At 37.3% G+C, this 19,955-nt stretch overlaps 1 protein-coding gene across 5 annotated transcripts in view; it reads right to left on the bottom strand.

Moving 5' to 3' along the window:
• arid4b (AT-rich interaction domain 4B) overlaps nucleotides 1–19,955 on the bottom strand; it is a 91,540-nt gene that overhangs the window by 66,071 nt on the left and 5,514 nt on the right. For 4 of the 5 annotated variants that reach the window (XM_048203956.1, XM_048203955.1, XM_048203952.1 and 1 more), the window contains exon 2: nucleotides 17,217–17,276. In XM_048203956.1, the coding sequence (XP_048059913.1) occupies nucleotides 17,217–17,222 (6 nt within the window). In that variant the 5' untranslated portion in view covers nucleotides 17,223–17,276. Of the gene's footprint in view, nucleotides 1–17,216; nucleotides 17,281–19,955 lie in introns of all 5 variants that reach the window. The other variant, XM_048203953.1, reaches the window with a different exon arrangement.

Here is a 19,955-nt window from a genome sequence, read left to right on the forward strand (position 1 = left end):
TTCTGCATGAACCAATATGTTTCCATGGCTGCGATGTCACATTTAATTGCTAACCTATTATTTCTTTTGTAGCTAAACAAAGCTTTGTGCTTCACTCATGTCATATTCAAGTAAATACTGCCAACAGCCTTATCAGTGGGTACCGAATATACCCGGAATCTCGGTACTACCGGTACTACAGAAATGCGGGTATCGTCACATTTTCAAAATTTCAGTACCGACTTGGTACCGAAGTACCGGTACTTTTGACAACACTAGTCACTAGGGGAACAAAATCTGAGTGGCTCATTTTTTCACATGCTTGCAGAGAAAGGCTTACCAAAACAAAGTTACTGGGTTGTCCTTTTTCACGTTTTCTGTGTTGGTAGATGCACCAGGAACCCAATTATAGCACTTAAACATGGAAAAAGTCAGATTTTCATGATATGACCCCTTTAACAGATTGGTCACTATGGCCTGTTGTTGTATGAAAACAGCTGCATGAAGTTTCTTCAAAAACAGCATTTGGAATGACATGATGGTAAGAAAATGAGGACAGTTGTAATTATTGGATTGCCTATTCCTGCAATATTTTAACAAGGGTAACAAAAAAGTATGGGAACCCCTGGTAGCAATTTTTTTTTTTTTTTTAAGTTTTTGTTTTTCATGAGATTGTGTGTCTTTTCCTACTTGATACTTCAGTACAAAATGTGACTATTTTTGACAAAAATTTATTTCTTGATGATTTGATTTTTTAGGGAGTGAAAAAGGCTAGTAAGCCAGTAAGTGCTCCTCTGCCGCCATCTACTGGTTATATTGGTTTTTCATTTGAAATAAAAGTGTTTGCTTGAAGCCAAGGGCCCTATTTTAATGATCTAAGCGCATGTTCTGAAGAGCATGGCGCGGTGCACTTAGGGTGTCCGAATCCTCTTTTGCTAGTTTAACAATGGAAAAAATGGTCCACGCGCCAGGCACATGGTCCAAAACAGTTGTACCAAGTCTCTTAATGGAGTCATGGGGTGTGTTTTGGGCGTAACGTGCAATAAACCAACCAGTCTCTCATCTCCCATTCCCTTTAAAAGCCAGGTGTGCTTGCACCATGACGGATTCGCTATTTACATAGCAGAATTTGCAAGCGGAAAGACTGAATGCTTCTCCAGAGAGAAATCCTTTGATTTTTAATATTTAAAAGTGTTTGTGTGCTGCTGCATGTCCCTGTGTGTGACAAGCAGTGTACGCGCTCTTTAAATAACAAAAAATTCTGACCAGGTTTTTGTTGGTCAATGGCGCAATCATTTTCAGTTGCCTCAAAATAGCAACATGCCAACAATGCACCTGAACACACCTTGTTTTCAGACCAGCACACCCATGGGCGCGAGCGCATTTGCTATTTAAACAACGTGCCACTGGACGTGAAAATGATAACTGCGTTGGGTTAAAACTAGCAAAAAAACATTTGCATTGCGCCTGCTGTTGCATTGTGCAGGGTGTGTGATAGGGCCCCAAATGTTAGATTTCCTACACTTTTAAACTTTTAAGATTCACAAATGGGTACAATCTTTGAAGGATGAACAAATAATGTTTTTGGGCATCACATTAAAAATAACATTTAAACTGTATAATATTTAGAGCTTTGAGGTGCTGGAAAAGGCGTGAAGTACTTCAAAAATCTTGAGAAGTGCTTGAATTTCACTTTCAAAAGGTTGTAGGAACCCTGAAAATGAATAATGTTAAAACATTTGACTATTTCTGCCACAATACCATGGCTACAGTTAACATTTAAATTCAAATGCTTTTCTCACTGGATCTCCCAGCGCTGTGTCGTAACGGTGTCACGTGAATGAGATTGGTCCGCGAGTACCTGTTCTGAGCCTGCGCTGCGCTGTCTATTATTGGTCCGAGCTGATAAACAGTCAAACGAGTAGCGTTCCACTTTCATTTCAACTGCCGTTTCTCATATGCAACAGAAATGGCAGTTGAGCAACATGGTGGTCACACCAATGTGACTAACAATATTTAGTCGTACCAGCAGGAAAAAAAAGGTGCTATGCGCCCATTTGGTCGCAGTCTCGAGCCCTAATATCATTTTGTGTAAGCCAATTGGTAAAAGCAAAAAGACAGCGTATCACATTCAAACTATTGCATACTGACGTCTTTCCTACAAAGAAGACTGCTGAAACCAACATTAACTAATCGGATACATGCATTAGGTCATTTCCTACCACACCAACACGTCTGGCTGTGAAACAAACCCTTCAGAGGAGGCTACTGCAATGGTGGAAATGTGTCAATCAGTAGTAATTAATGTAACCTGGACTGCAACAGAGTAATAAAACAAAAAAACAAAACATATTGAGACACGTCCCAAACAAAATGAGGAAGAACTCCTGTTAAGCAATTTGTTAGGTGTGAAGTGGAGTTTAGTTGTTTACAACTTGCCACATTAACAGAGCATTTATGTGCCTTCATGGCGATGCATTTATCAGCTATTTCAGAACTAATCAGAATTTCATGTCAGAACTATCTGCAGCTTTACTTTTCAATGGAGATGCATGAATACTGTAGCTTTGAAGGATTGCATTCAATGTGACATGTCTAAAACAATGAGAGTCATGGTAGAAGCTCTTTAGGTAAGATATGTGGCTTTATTCATGGCAATTAGTCAATACTGGCAGAACAAGTCAGTGGAAGAAGGAGTCGCAGGCACTTTATTCCAACATAAACACCTCATTAGCTCGCAGAGCCGCCTCGCCTGGGAAACGAAGCGGCTGCATAATGTTTACATGATCATCCCTTGGCAATACGAGACTGTGTTGGAATCTGTTCGGCTGTGGTTTCCCGAATCCCTCCCTTGCCTTTTCACACTGCAAAACTGAGGGTATTAAGACATGAGGAAAAGTTTGGGTTTGGCAAGATCTTCAAGACCAGAGTGGCCCAAAAGAGTGATGGATCTATTCTGTTCTGCTACAACAGGGTTGGATTGGTCTGGAACAGAATGTAAGACAACGCACAACCTCAAAAACCCTTCTCCTATCCTGATTTAATGAACTCGACTTGTTTTCCTCAATGCCTTGATGTTTTTGAGTGCCTTGGCAAGATATAACTGTAATGTCTTGCCATAACCCATCAAAAAATAAACTATAACAAAGAGTTACTGACTCATTTCCTTCAATTCAATTCTGATGAAATAGAAATACAAAAGAAAGAACGGCACTCGAAAGTACCGTGACGTGAAACAGCTTCTCTGAACCTTCAAATAAACTGACCTCTCAAAAAGAAAATCAGATTAGGATGTTGGTAGTGACAGTCTGATATATCCAGTGATTCTGGTCTCTAGACATGATTCAGCATCGCTTCTTTGAATTGCATCTATGGGCTTTTTTCACCTCTTTGAGCATCTGCCATGCAAAACATCTGATGGCTTAACTCTTTCCCCACCAGTGTTTTTTTTATTTATTTTTTTTATAAAGTTGCCAGCCAGTGCAAGCATTTTAGATAATTTTCACAAAGGTTTAATGGCCCCAGAATATCTGAACATGCAATACATCAAAAGAAAGGACAAAATGTCAGCTTAAAAAATATTCTAGCTTCATGCATTCTTTTTTTATCAGCACTTGAATGTGGGTAAGTTTCATTTAAAAAGCAACATTTTGAACAAAAAGCTGAGAAAAGTCTATGTCCGGATTGGATTCAGAATGATGATCAAAACACAGATGGAGTAGATCGAGTCCATCAACACCCCCAAAGCTTCACAGTCATTTCCTCTTCATGTGTCATTTCATTCAGTAACGTTAGGCAGTTTTATTTGCTGTTTAATGTTTGATGATCATGTTAGAAACATTGCTTGCACACATAAGCGCTATTGTTGTTTCTGCTTCTTCGCTTGTTTTTGGATCTTCTGTACCCTTTCAGAAGATGCGTAATAGCGTGTAAGAGTGAAAACACGGATTGCTGGAAAAATCAGCCAATGGCAGGAAAACAGTTAAAAGATTAGTTCACTTTAAAAATGAAAATTACCCCAAGATTTACTCAGATCCTAGGTGTATATGACTTCCTTCCTTCTGATGAACACAACCGGAGTTATAATTAATAAATATCTTGACACGTCCGAGCTTTATAATGGCAGTGAATGGGGCCAACGAGTTTGAAGCTCAAGAAAGCTCATCCATCCATCATAAACGTACTCCACACGGCTCCGGGGGGTTAATAAAGGCCTTCTGAAGAGAAAAATATTCTGAATTCATCAGAAATACACGTCATATCCATCTAGGATGGCTTGAGGGTGAGTAAAGCTTGGGCTAATTTTCATTTTAAAGTGAACTAATCCTTTAATAAAATAAAAGCACACTTTCTTTCACCTAAATACTACACAATATGTATGATCTGAAGCAGAACTTATGTCTATAGCACAAACAGCGCAAGACATTAACTCTTCATTTAGATCATTAACTCTTAGAATAACAAAAACAGTGATGCAAGACATTAAAGGTAAAACCACTGGTTTTTCAAATACTGGTCAATATTGAGATTTTAGATTTAGATTTTGTCTTATTTCAGACTAGAGGAAAGAAAACATTCAAAATACACATTTAAGTGTTTATTTTATTACACTTTATCTATGTAGATTCAGAAACCTCCACTTCAGCAGCTTTACATACACCAAAGTTTAAAGTTTCATTCCTATCTATATTCTGAAGGTTTGTTGAAATATCATTTTCCTAATTTATATAACATTTTACTTACTAATTTTTGACGGTATTTTCTGATTAATGTCACAGCGAGCTCCAAATATCCAAAAAGACACCCAAATTCCCTTTTGTAAGAACCATTAACATGTCCACAAAACAAAACAAGAATTTTGAATCTGGCTCAATCCATTGTTTACATTTCTGTTCTGGAAATGCATGCAAATCAGTGCATATTTAATTAGTCAATACCTCATTTGCATATTTAAACATAACATTTCAAAAGTTAATCAGCTGGGGAAGTACGGTGATATCTATTAGTTTTAGGGGTGACTTGCTACATATAAAAAAAAAAAAAAAAAGGTTTACAATGATCCAAAGCAACAATTTCAAATGGCTTTGTTCTCAACAACAACATCAGCACCATCATACTTTCGCAAGTCCCGCCTTTGCCGAGCGAGCATTCATTACTCTACAATAGCTAACAAAGAACTGCACTCATGTATTTTCTGGAAAGTGCAGCCAGACTCGCCTCAAAGGCAGCGCCACATGTGCAGGAGAGCGCGATTCCTCTGCGGAGCGATTTGCATTCGGCTGCAGGAACTTTGGCCAGCAGGGTAATGACTTCAAAATCCTGCACTGCATTGCCAACATTATTACAAACTGCACTGAAGTGAAGGTTATATAACCTGCGCTGAAACACCAGAAAAGCTACTGCAATATTGGCGACTTTAAGCAATGAGGGAAAACAGTTCCTCGCATTGGCTGTTTTACAGCTTTTCGATTCACCTACCTCTGCTGGGGTGGAAAATTCTTCCCTGCCGTCCACCGCCTGATTAAACACACGTGTTCGGACGGGCAGAGTAGCTGCGAGCGCATTAAGCTGCTCTTTCCTCTGACAATGTGAGCATGTCAACATTTATAGAGTGAAGAGATACTACTAAAATAAAAGACACCATCTACACCAACATCATAATGTAGTACACAATTAGCCAAAAAAACTAATAAAACTGTCCAAAATGAACGCTCATGAAGTGGAACATGCGAGTGAATAAAACAAGCACTGGCTGGTGTTTTTTGTAGGAATTGCAAATTAACTTTTTTAAATGATTGAAGGGGTCCTATAATGCCCCTTTCACAAGATACAATATAAGTCCCCAGAATATGTGTGTGAAGTTTCAGCTCAAAATACCCCACAGATCATTTATTATAGCTTGTCAAATTTGCCTCTATTTGGGTGTGAGCAAAAACACACCGTTTATGTGTGTGTCCCTTTAAATGCAAATGAGCTGCTGCTCCCCGCCCCCTTTCCAGAAGTAGGGCCCTATAATTTCCGTGATCACGGAATCGCGGAATCCATTCATAAAAACGGAATTTACTATATAACGCGGAATGTAACGGAATTTGTCAAATTTTTGATGAATGAATTAAAAGCAGGTCAGCACACTTAAATTAAATCGCGAAATAGACTAGTGACTGAATATTAAACCGCAAAAACACTATTTAAACATGAATCCTGCATGCCTGTGTGACTCTGAAATGAATGATGCGGAAGCGCAGTTTCATTTACCTCACACACAATCGCGCGGGCGCACGCACGCTGAAGCACACGTGACACTCGCTGTGTTTTCGTCCTCTGTCGCCTCACTATATGAACGCACAAATTCATCTCCAGAGCTGCTCTGAAAGTCACTTCATCAGCACTTAACCGCTTCGTTTGAGAAAACTACCGTCATAAACACAGAGAAACTAAAGCTCTAGGCAAACCGTCAAAATAAGAGTTCGATTTAACTTGACAAACATATTACTGTTGTACAGTAGAATTTAGATAAATTAATTTAACAATAAATTATTAAAATATATTTTTAAACAATAATCTCAGTGTTTCTTCCATGTTTTAATTTGAACTGTAAAGCTCTGTTGTGCAGCACATTGTTTGACAAAAAGTTTAATTTCATGATTAAAAGATAAATTAAATGGTATGCGTTCATTTGATTGCCAGAAAAATTTAAATACACAACAGAACTTCTGAAAAAAAAAAAAAAAAAAATTATTTAATAAATATTGTTGTTTTTAAGAATTCAATTAATTAGACATGCTTTTTGATAATTAAAATGGAATTAAACCATTAAAATGGAATCCAGAAAACAGAATTTGGTCAAAATAAAATTTGAGGGGAAAGAATAAAACGTAGGGCCCTAAAGAATTTAATTTTTTTGTTAAACTTTTATTAAATTGTTGATAAATTGGACAAGATTCATTATTTCAATTAATTAGATATGCTTTTTGATTACTAAAATTAAATTTAACCATTAAAATGGAGTCAAAAAATAAATAAAATGGAGAAAAACAGAATCCAGAAAAATTAAAACGGAAAAAAGGGAATTTGGGAAAAAATAAAACTGATTTCATAGGGCCCTACAGAAGAGGGCGGAGCTTTAACAGCTCAACAACAACAAAGCTGGAGAATCTCACGCAGCCAAAATGACGAAAGTGTTCAGCCTTACATTGTTCAAACCGGAGTCGACACTGATGGAGAGACTCAGGAAGAAGTTACAACTTTTAGACGTTTCTGAATGGTTAGTGGATAAATGTATGTAGTTGCTGTGGAGTTGATTCAACTCATCCACTAGCATGTGCCGTCATGTTCATCTTTTGTGTTGAATTGACCCTCGTTTGTGAAGCAGTCCGGCGTAAAATGACGGCATGTCAACAACACTCTACTACAACAACTCTTCCTCTTCTCTAAAGCAGCCCAACATGGCCCCACCCCCTTTGTTGCGTGTTCTGGGGGTGGGGTTTATGTAAATTTCGGGGGTTAGTGATGTCACCAACCCAGGAAGAAGCTCTTTGTAGTCCCTACCAGCCATTTGTAGTCCTTTAACAGTGATTTCTGTAAAAGAAAATATCTCTTTTTGCATTAAACTTTGAGCGTCGTAACTTTGCAGATGTTGTTTATGATCAAACAGCAACATTACACACTAACTAAAGTTAAAAAAGTCAAATCATAATCAAGAACAGTTAGTACTAATTAAATAGTTTAATTTAATAACATGTTCAGAATTCAAAAAAATATTTTATTCAGTCAATATAGCTGTAGGTTTTCAACTTCACTACAGAATGTTCATTAATCATCATTTTACACTGTCCACAGTTCATCTATCCAGTCTGAACTATTTGTTGTATCAAGTTTAGTTACAAAATTATGGATCTTGAATGTCATTTTCTAAAGTCGGTAAATCATCTTTTATCTTGAAAAGAAAAGAAAAAAAGCACTTTGTCATAAGCATGCGGGAACAGTGTTGGGTTGGCTCAATAATCCACAGTTGAGTTCGGTTAAGTCTGCCTCTGGCTTCAACATCAAACATGGCGATTAACAAGTACTCGAGGCCAGACAGCTTCCTTTGAACCACAAAATCTGTCAAATATGCCTCCCACCATCACAACCAAACATAAAAATCTGTTCAGTTTCTATGAATCATGACCTCATCTCCCAGGGGACGAAATTACCATCAGATGCTTTGTAGCAGCGCGACTCCTCTTCACATTCATTCATCAGTGTTTGATAAACAATGCTGGAGGGAAGGGTTACATATTAACCAGGGCTGGCGGCAAAAACACCACCCAAGTGACAAAAATACACCAGGTATCTAAAACATGTGGACAAAAAGACAATTTTCCTTTTTTATCTGTTACGTAATAGTATTCAAACAACATTTTGCACATATTCAGTTGCTCGTGCACTATTACTCAATATCTCAATTTTTAACTTGATGCCAAATCAATAACTCAACACTCATGGATCTTCACATATTTGTAATGAGAAGCACTTATCAACAAAAAAGAAGCTTCAAATTAAAAGTTTGATGGATTCATGTTTGAAAATGAAAACTAAGACAGCCATACATTTTAGTACTCTAATTTTAACTTTAACATTTTCTTATTTTACAGTGAAAATTAAGCCATGATATATATATAAAGTTGAAGTTGAAGAACTAAATAGGGATGTCCAGATCCGATCACGTGATCGGAAATCGGGCCCGATCATGTGGTTTCAGACTCCATCGGAATCGGACGTTACCTCCCGATCAGGACTCGGATATATATGTATATATATTCTCATTATTTTTAACACCTCTATAGTGATGCGGTGGCACAGAGTTAGGCCTGTTTCACACTGCAAGCGTAAGCGGCGCGTGAGTAGCGCATATTTTTTTCAGCGTGCATGTCAACCAACGGATGCATTCACACAGGCAGCAGGAGCAGCTCGTAAAGCGTCAGGCAGGAGCGTCGCGTAAGCAGCAGTGCCGCGATCGTCTCGGCACCGAGTCTATCCCTGTGTCTCAATCAGCTCCCTAGCTCCCTAGGTCGTGAATCAGTATATAATGAAAGTGAATGTGGCTGATACCCTGATCAGTGCCCTGACTACTGAACTAGGGAGCTGATTGAGACACACGCTGCGCTGCTGACGCATAATTAAAGTGAAAGCACACTTTTGATGGACAAAATAAATATAATTCAAAATGCACACAATACGCGTGTCTAATGTGTTTTAACAAGAATTTGAGTATGACAGAAAAGAAAATTAAGAATCAAAAATAATAATAGAAGATTTACCCATTTAAACTTGTTTTTTATTATTCAGTTTGGGTTAAAGTATGGTGTTTTATAAAAAACTAAAGTAAACTAGCCAGAAAATATGATATATATAAACATTATTTTAGTTATTACACAGACTGCAGCATACCCAAATCAAACCAAATATATTTGTTTTTATATTAGCCTTTTTTATATTTACTGTTGCACTAAAGTGAAGTGAAGTGAACAATTTATGTTATTTATTACTTGATTGTTCAAGCTACCTCACAGAAGTGCTCTGTTTGTAATTAAATAAAAAATAAGGAACGTCCTGGATCTGTTTTTTTTCGGTCTTCTTTATTCTTTTTTTGACGTATTATAGAAGTATCGGATCGGGACTCGGTATCGGCAGATACTCAAAATCAAATGACTCGGACTCGGACTCGAGGGCAAAAAAACCTGATCGGGACATCCCTAGAACTAAAATGACTAAAACTGAAATAAATATAAATTATATACCAAAATTAATTTGTTTATAGTACAGCTGAAACAAACAAGCACAGAAAACCTGGAATTTCTTTTAAATTGCACTTGCAATTACAATTTATCAGGGGGAAAAAGGCTTTAAATAGGATGAATGTAAAGATGCTTTTCCAAGAGGGTTTCATAACTGTAACACAGCATGCCAACCAAAGCAATGTATATAAAACATAAGAAAAATCAGTAGCACTTTATTTTAAAGTCCTGTTCTCCATGTACATACGATGTACTTATTACAGTAATTACAATAACTGGGTAATAACTAGGTACTAACCCTGAACCTACCCCTAAACCCTACCTTATATTACCCAGTACTTTCTTAGGCAAGTACACATACTGTAAATTAAAGTGCAACCAAAAAAATCTAGATAAACTACCTTCACTAGTTCTCTGAGGAGAATTTCATCTGAAAAATACATCCTTTGCTCACTGAAAACTGGTTTTGATAAAGTCGTGTAGAAGCACTTCACCAACTTGATTTGAGACGGGTGTCAGACGTGAAAGCAAACAAGGGTTAGGAACAGGTCACTGCCGCCGGTGGAGGGCATCTCTGGCAGTCTTCTGTGTCATACTTTATAAATAGAAACAGCCAAGAGATGTCCATCTCTCCACCAACCCTAAATCACCCTCCTCAAAATGGGTCATTTTTTCATGGATAGAGACGAGCCGCGACACCGAACACAAAGACTAACCTCGACGGTCACTGTAATTTCAGCCATTCTGAACTGCATTTAGGGACAAAAATTCAAAGCAAGAACCAAACAATACTTTTATCTAACCATGACTAGGCTTTTTCACCAAGCAAAATGACATCGAGGGGAAATTTAAGGAAGAATTAAGCTTCTCCAAAACCAAACAGTAGAAAATAGCCCGGCTTTTAAGCCTGTCTTTGTTGTGCCGTTCAATACTTTAAACGGATGAACTAGTCTGTGCTATTGCTGCCCTGTTTTACCATACAATAAAAAGACGTTTATTATTTTAAGACATTTCTAGAAGACCTTTGCTTTCTATTTTATTGTATATTTACATTAAAGGTCAGTTATTACTCTTCTAAATGATCAGACAATTTGTGACTGGTGATCAATGCAAATGGTGACCATAACAAAAAATTACAATCCAATTACAAACCAAAACCCATTTGTTTTCAGGAAGTGCAGTTCAGCCTAACCTCTTATTTCTCCTGAAGGCATTCTGCTTCATACATGCACACAAAGAACGTTTTTCATAGTCCTGAGATGTGTTATTTACATCTGCATACCTGAGAGCCAAAAACAGATAAATACACCATTTGCAGTCTTCATTTCTCCACGGCGCTGGCTGCGGTGAGGGAACGTCGATGTCAGCATTTCTTGCCACAAGGTGAAATGAAACGCTTCTCAGAATAGGGACGTCAATGCATCCAGAAGGATGTTAACACATTCTACGGAGTAGGTCGCCTTGTAGAGTAAGATAAACACCGGTCTCGTCTGCCATTTCTTTTGTAATATCGTTTCAGAGGGTGGGACGTGTCTGGTGTGACCATCTCAAAATTAGCACGCACTCCAAGTCTTCCTCACAGTGTTCAAATGACTGAGGATGTGATGTAATGCGATATAATTACATGCCAGGACTGCTACAACAACTAGTAGTGCTCACTCAACTGGCCAGAGATCTCATTGAGTTTTGGACAGTCTGCTGTCCACTCATTTCCTACTGACATTAACTAGTCTGGTGGCACGCCCATAGTCTATCACTAAATATCTGATGCATAGTGGATATAAAAACAGCTTAAATTGCCAGCTATGAAACTTCCAGGAGTCCAGGGATACAACAGTCAGCCTGAGTGTTTACAATGTTTATCAATTTCTGAGTTATGTCTGTGAATTAATCTAATGTTGTCAAAAATATTGATATTTCGATATGTATCGATACTGAAATATCTGAAACGATTCCAATACTCCTTTCTGCAGTATGGATACACCGATACCAGTATGAGTATGTCCCTCACGCATATCTATTAGGTTAGACAAGTGCACTGGTGCATTTAGAGTGCACGCTTTCACTGCGTGATATAGACTATTAAAAATCATTTAGAATGCACCAAATATTCAAGATAAGGGGGCAAAAGTAGCTCTGTATGTCTTTTATATTTATATCATTTAATATAGTTAATCAATATCACATGAAGAGTTTTTCTCCAAATATCAGCATAACTACAAATTTGTTAAGGCCTATTGAGTTTATACAACAGTTCAGTAAACAAGAGGTTAATATTTAGTGACTTACATTTTAGACACAATACTGCCTGTTTTCGCTCTATTTCGCCAATGATAATATTTCCAAACAAAGCCACGGGGCTGATTTGCTTCTCTGAGCAACAAACTACTCAAAATGTTTGAATGAATGATTCAATGACTCACTCATTAAGACAGTCAATGCTTCGTTCCTGAATGAATCAGCCATTTGTGAGAGCTGAACGAGAGTCGCAGCAGGAGTCAGATTTCACCTCACTTCTCTGAATGACGATGGATGAAGATTTGGTTGCAAAGCGAAATGTAAAAACATATTGAACCCTCTGGAGTCTGAGGCTGATTTGGGGCTTGGAGAAGTTTTGACATGCCCTGACATTTGTGCTTTTTTCAGTTGTTCATAAACATATAAATGACAAAAGTGTCATTACACTGTATTCAGCACAAACTAGGCTACAATAATATGTGAGGAACATGTTTTTGTTTTTGAAGGAATAACATTTATGCGTGGTTATTGAAAAAACAAAAAAAACTTAAGTCACTGAAATAAAGCCAAAAAAAGTATATTAAATCTGTGTTCACAAGACTTCTGGGTATTGGAGGTTGTAGACTAGAGTTTTTGCTTCAGAATTATGTAAAAATTATGCTGCCTACTCCTTCATATAAAACAATATATTGATTTAGTTTTTGTAAGACACTTTTTTTCAAGAAACACAGTATGTGTGGAGGCGTGAATCATCATGAATAAGGGGCGATTCTCACCTGAGAAGACAAAAGAATCGCATAAAGAACCTCTAATGGTGCTGCATAATAATGAGGCCTTTTAGTCAGGTAGGCTGTGAAAAAAACCCTCTGTAATAATGTCTCAGCTCATCATAAACAGCAATACTGTGAAATATTATTAAAAATATTTATATACACTATCATTTAAAATAATAGTATTCTATTATATTCTTTAAAATATAATGTATTTCTGTGATGCAAAGTGTCTGAACAATTATGTTACCTCTATGGCATTTCATATAGGCTTTTAGCTTAAAAGCATGCACATTTGGAGAAATATTGATGGATTCTTATATATTTATGTCAATTTTCTATACTGAGGAGTAATATTTATTCAATATTTATTGTCATCACTATGAGTGCTGGATACTGTGTTTTCAATTCATACTTGCAGCCGGAGGGCGCTCTGTACACCTTTAGTCCACAAATTCATATAAAGAAGAAAAGGAACCAGGAACTAACGGCATGTCTTCTAGAGATCGCTAACCATGGCTTTAACATCCAAATAAACACTTTTCAAGACAATAAATACACGATTGAGACGATCATGTATTGCCTCTGAATTTTCCTCTGAATAGCGCTCGCTCCGTGGGCGTGGCCGCATTAGCGGATAATGAGCTGAATCACAGACTTCTGACATGGCTCTCTTTTCATACAGATTACATAAACACAGAATGTTTGTTTTCGATTTGACTTGCACGATTTAAAACCTGACATTTCAACGTTTCTTTAGACGTAAGTGTCATTTTTTTTGTCATTAGTATTCATAAGTTACAGTTCATTTTCTGAGAACTATCAGATTGGACTTCGTTCAGAGGGAGAGGAGAGATCACGCATCATGTTAGTTTTCTTTATTTTACAAAAAGCACAACATTGTGTTTTTACTCTGAGTGTACACAAATAAAAGAAGACAATCTATATTTTCAATTGATATATTACTTATGTCTCTATGACAAGAAATGACGGAGTATTTTAAGTCTGTTTTGCTGCAATGTGAAAAAAATCCTGCAAAACGTGCCGGCGCGTTTTCAGACCTCAGGGAGTTAAGCAAGTTCGTCATTGTACCATTTTTTTTTTTTCATTAAGAATAATAATGAACCCACCCACCATTCAAGCAATTGCAGCCTCCGAGTTGCCGCTACTTTAAAAGCCAAAGTAAAATTCTTTTATTAATTTTTGGTGGCATTTTTGCCCTCAAGCCCCCGTTAATTTCCGACATTGCTTACGATAATCCAAATGTAGTACTTCCAGTTAATTTGGCTGAAACATCAGCAGCATGAGATGGTCTCGTTTCACCTTGTAAACAATAAGCTATTTGGAGCGTAGTCCACCGTGCACGTCTTTTGCACTTGCTCTGCTGACTGAAGCAGCGTCTTTTAATGAGGGCATGAAAAGGAGCCCATTGCCATGCGAAACATAACTCTTGTTCAGTGTAGATGTATTTTAGGAGGTGTACTTTTTGTTCCGATTGTATTATAGTTCTATTCATGAGAATTGATCGGGTCACTCACACCAGTGCGCCTAAATATTTTTTCACACTCACATGCAGTTATTTTCAGGCTAAAAAGCGAGCGAAATGCTCGCACTGTAGAGCCCTGTACTGGCCATTTTAATTTCACATTTAAAGTATCTTTTCATTTTTTAAATAATTTCAAAATATCAATATTCAACATTTTGTTTAAAACATCAAAACATTATTTATGCATTTGCCCCTCTGAGCTGCATTAAACAGTCTGTGTAAATGCATATAAATGCCACTTCAGATGCAGCTTCTGTTTTTTTCATTGCAAAGATGCATTTTGTTGATACTGATTTAATTTGATTGGTAACAGGCCTATTGTATCTTATTGATTAAAAGTAAGAATTTGGCACAAAAGATGAGGCTTAAAATTTAATTAGGTTAAAAAAAAATGGTTTTATAAAAAGGTAAAAATCAATTTAAACTTATTGGAAAAGATCATTTCTGTCACTGCTGCAAACTAACCACTGCAAAAAATATTAAGAATATTCAAAACTTTAGGAGTCACAAAACCTGCCACACTCAGCAAAATATTGTCTAATTATTGTTATCGAGAAAATATCGAGATATCATTTTTTGTCTATATCGCACACCCTTACTTTCAAATAAAGCTATTCAAGTCATATGGTGAAATTGTTTTCATTTCGCAATATCAGTTTTTTTTTCCAATATCTTGCAGCCCTATAAGAAACCTTTTCATTCAGTTGAGGAAGCTGCCATTTTAAGTGGCATTTGTGCATCCTGTCATCATTAAGGTTCATTAAGGTTTATTCGTTTAATTGTTAATTTCAATGATGATCGATCATGGGAAATATAAATTGGCATCCCTGCTCCCCATGTTAATTGAAAATTAGGGGAATAGAGTATATAAGTGCTCCATGTTTTCATTTGGGTTGTTTGTTATTATTTGTGGTTATTGTTGCATTTGTTAAAAACAATAAAACATCTTGTATTCGTTAAACGCTGGTGTATAAACCCTTCTTTTATGTTGCGGCTTGAAACGAGCTGGCTGTGACACTTAACACAAGAGTTGATGCTGCTAATGCACTCAGACATGTGCGTTTGTCTCTAGTGTGTGAGAAACTATGTAAGCAAGACAATTAGACAGCCTTCTCTTCCCAATAACACTAAACCTAAAAGAGCTTTAAAAACTCACAGTCAACTGAGCAGCTTGATGAACAATGTGAATAAGAGCCTCAGGTTAGTCCTCAAACTCACAGATCAACAGACAGACGTCAGTCAGTCAATGGAGCAGATGGGTAAATCTCATTGTACCACTTACGGTCATTCAAATAACAGATAACAGCAACCACAGCCAACAGAAAATCCGAGTGCCGCCACTAGTGCATGATGGATCTGTGTGATAATCTTCATGCTGTCCACCTCGCTGCTGGGCATGACCATATGTTACAGGGGTGGAAGCAAAAAGTGTTGGAGTTTGCTAATGGAGCGTGACTCAGTGCCCACTGCACCTCCACGTCACTGCCATGAATTTTTATCTCAACGTTGTTGAAGACTGAAGCCAGTGCCATGCGTAATGCATGCACAGTGGGCTTTTAGGCCGTTTACAACTGGTATTAACTTGTGCCGCATGACGCACTTTAGTGTTGTCAAAAATATCGATACCGAAATATCTGAAACGGTTCCAAGACTCATTTTCCGCAGTCTCAATACACCAATACCAGCTGCGAGTTCATGCACACCCACCTCCTCTTACTCACTCACTCACTCACTCACTCGTTTCATTTGCTCTGGTTAAACAGTGTTGCTGTTACAGGGCCTGAATTTAGGCACGGGATTGAGCAGGATTTTACTCATTTCTGAGGGTTTTGAGCTCACACCCAAAGCGCACACACATAAAGCCACCTCTCAAACAGCTTGTGAGTACCAAATTGAGTTCTTGTTTGCAGCTTATTGTGCTTAAATGATCAAATACACACAAAATAATGTCAAAATGCCCATTTTAGCGAGTATTCACGCAAACACAGTCGGTTATGTCTAGAGATGCACTGATTGCAATTTTCTTGGCCGAAGTGTGACCTGCTGAAACTTCTTTTCTTTCAAAGAACTATAATTGACAGCATATACAAACAAAAACTACTTTTCCTCTATGTAAAATTTTATTTTCATAAAAAAACAAGCAAAAAGACAGTAATAAAGTAAGAACAATATACAGGTATACAGTATATTCAGGTAAGAAATACTATAGAAATTAAAGTAATCAAATGTAAAATACCACTGAATATTCTTCATTGTAAAAATTAAATACAGATTAAATGCTTAAAATTAGTTACCAACGTTATTCAGTCAAGAGCAGAAAGTGATTTTCTTTATCTTTTGTTCTGATTAACATGACAGACAGCAGCAGATTAGACTGCTGTCCCTTTAAGAGTTTATGCACGGACCCAAAATACTGTTACACGACTTGCTTTAACTTTCTCAACTAATTAGGTTCCAAAACTGAACTCTCACCAAGATGGGCGTTTTGACATACTTGTGTGTGTCTTTGACCATTTAAGCGCAGTCATTTTGGTACTCATTCCAGGCAATGAGCATCTTATAGACCATGTGAAATCAAATTTCAAGCTAGCAGCAATTATCAAAAGTCGACAAAATACAATTTAGCATACATTTATGCATTTGTCTTCCACCTCCAGGAAAACAGACCAAGAATAGTAATGACTTAATGCACTTACAAATACAAAAATTACAAATTGTCCAGGTAAATGATAATGTCTCTCCCCAATACAAACTGCAAACAAATGGCAATAGCAAGTAAAAAAAACATGGTTTTGTCGAGCTGTGATGTAAACCAATGTCTATAGACAATTAAAGTATTTAACTATTCATCTAGCCTCCACCATTTCATCTTTATACAGTGGCTCTAAAGTTCAAAACCATTACCTTCATCTCCGTCCACGGTGACGGTGATCCTCTTGAGTGAACTCACTTTCAGGTCTTCAGCTGAAAGACATGAAAACACATTTACAATGAGAACAAGAGCAAGACAGTGAAAAGATTGATGTTTGATCTGATATTAAGTAGGACAGTTAGTGATGCACCGTGATTTTTCATGGCCGATTTGGATTTTTTTTTTTTTTTTTACAAGCAGAGCAAATAATTTACAAGCAAATTTTTGCCATACCTACATGATATAATATACTGCATCACAAACAGTTTGTAAAGATTCATTTTGAGAGTTATATTTGCTGTGTGAGCTTCTCCTGTATTGTTTATGCCTCAGTGTATTGGAATCGCGAGCTTGGGGGCGGGGAGCATGAGCTCATTTGCATTTAAAGGTGCACACACCAAATCAGAGCATTTTTTTCTCTCACCCAAAAAACAGGCAGTAAAAACATGGTATAATAAAAAATGATGGGGTATTTTGAGCTGAACTTCACAGACACATTCTGGAGACACCAGAGACTTATATTACATCTTGTGAAAAGGGGAATAATAGGTCAGCTTTAAGATTTAAAACAGAATGGTCTTTCTTGTGAAATTATGCTACATAAGACACACCTGCACAAAACAAACATTTACTTGGGTACCGCTGTACACATCAGCAGTGCAGCACTCATAAACCCTACTTTTTTATGGAGGTAAGAGGAAAAGGAAAAGAAAATGCCATCGAAACTTTTCTGAAGACAGAGAGTTCCCTTCAGAGATACACTCACATAAACCCCCACCCCCAAATCAATAGTTAGATTTTTCTTCCTGTATTTCGAGCATTGGGAACAGAGAGCCTGCTGTCTGGTACAGTATTTGCTCCACTGGTGCATCTGTGTTCTCTTCTTTACATCCTGTATACAGACTTCATAATTTTTCCACACAAATGACATTTAAATGATTGCAATTACGGCTGCATGACATATCGTTTTAGCATCGCTATCACGATGTGCACATTCGCGATAGTCACATCGCAGGAATATAAGGATCGTAGTTGATCTGTACAGACCAGGCACCATGGTTCGAAATGCATGTGACTCTCAGATTAACTGCAAAGTTTAACCATCATGGAGTGAAAGTTTATCATTTGCATGTGTTTGAGTCCAAGAGGGCACGAAAGAGAACTCAATTTGGCACTCGTGCACCGTTTTCTGTGCACCAAACAGCATACAAACACCAATTTTTGTTTTCTTCTGTGTCTATTTGTGCTTGAATGGACAAATACATGCAAAATTATGTCAAAAAGCCCATCTCAGCGAGTATCCTCGTAAACACAGTCACTTACGTGAATGTAAACAATTGAGGAAGAAAATGGGTGAGTATCATTATATTGGATCTCTTAAAGTGATTGGAGCTCTTAAAGTGACAGCAGCCTAATAATCCTGCTGCTGTCTGTCATTAACATTAATCAAACAACAAAATACAACTTTTGTAGCTTTAACAAAGATTCATTATATTTAATTTATACAGTGAAGACTATGCAATGCTGACCTGAAAAACAAAGCACTGTTTATGTAATTTGTATCCTTGCTCTATTGTATTTATCTATGCTTGTAATTTGTTTATTATTTTCAATGCAGATTCACTTCCCTACAAAATCTATTCTTTCCAAATAGAGCTATTCAAAAATCTGGTGAACATTTTTTCATATCGCAGAAAAACAAGTCAAATTTTTCTAATATCGAGCAGCCCTAATTGCAGTGCAGTTTGTGTGCGAGTCTGGAATAAAGATCGGACAAAATAAAAAAGTGCCACATTTACACTCCCAATTCTGATTTGTTGACTATATCAAATTTTTTGACGACCCGCTTACAACTTTAAAAAAGTGGCCCATATCCGATATCTGCATGTCTATACACTTGGCAAAACAACCCAAAGTAGACATAATGACCCGGAAAAGCTTAGGCGGAAAAGGAAGTAAAAAGCCCGCAATTTGCAATGGACGCAGATTAAATGCTAATACAGTGTTTTTGGCTTCCGCACCATCATTAAATGTCAGCAAAACATTGGGTTGAGCCTTTGTCCCCCATTACGCCATTGAAAAGGGTCACGTGATCGCAGTTGATGTCCACCTGAGTTGATGTCATTCGCCACCATCGCTTTTTCAATGTCGTATGACTCTCACTGACAGGAATATCCGATCTGTCTGCTTACATGGCAGAATATCGGACTCTATGTGCTTTTTTCCTGCTTACACGTTCGTGGGTTATATCCAATCGGTGCCACATGGGAGGAAAAGTATCAGAATTGGGTCACTTGAGCCATGTAATGTAAATGCGGCCTAAAAGTCGGCTGGTGCATCTCTAAGGACAGTCGTAGAAATCTCCCGATATGTAACCATTTGAAGGCAACTTTGAGTTAAAAATTACACAGAAATAAGCAATAACATTTTATCCATCATACTGGGCTTTCTGATACTGAGAGATGTGAATAACTTTAGATCTACACAGAAACACATGTGCCCAACAATATTCCCCAAATTGTGCCTGAGATGGTAATCAAATAGCTGAAATGGCAAGTCCATTAACTAACCATTGATGAAAACACTTAAACTCAGGTTATTTCACAGGGACTGTCACTGTAATAAGAGTACTGCAGGTTAGTATGGATAAAAGTCTCAAATAAATGACTAATTAGTAATGCAACCAGTTGATTGCTGCTAAAGGTTTGTATTTTTGCAATGAAAGCAAACTG

The sequence above is a fragment of the Megalobrama amblycephala genome, linkage group LG10 (genome assembly GCF_018812025.1).
Source record: "Megalobrama amblycephala isolate DHTTF-2021 linkage group LG10, ASM1881202v1, whole genome shotgun sequence".
Classification (NCBI taxonomy): Eukaryota; Metazoa; Chordata; class Actinopteri; order Cypriniformes; family Xenocyprididae; genus Megalobrama; species Megalobrama amblycephala.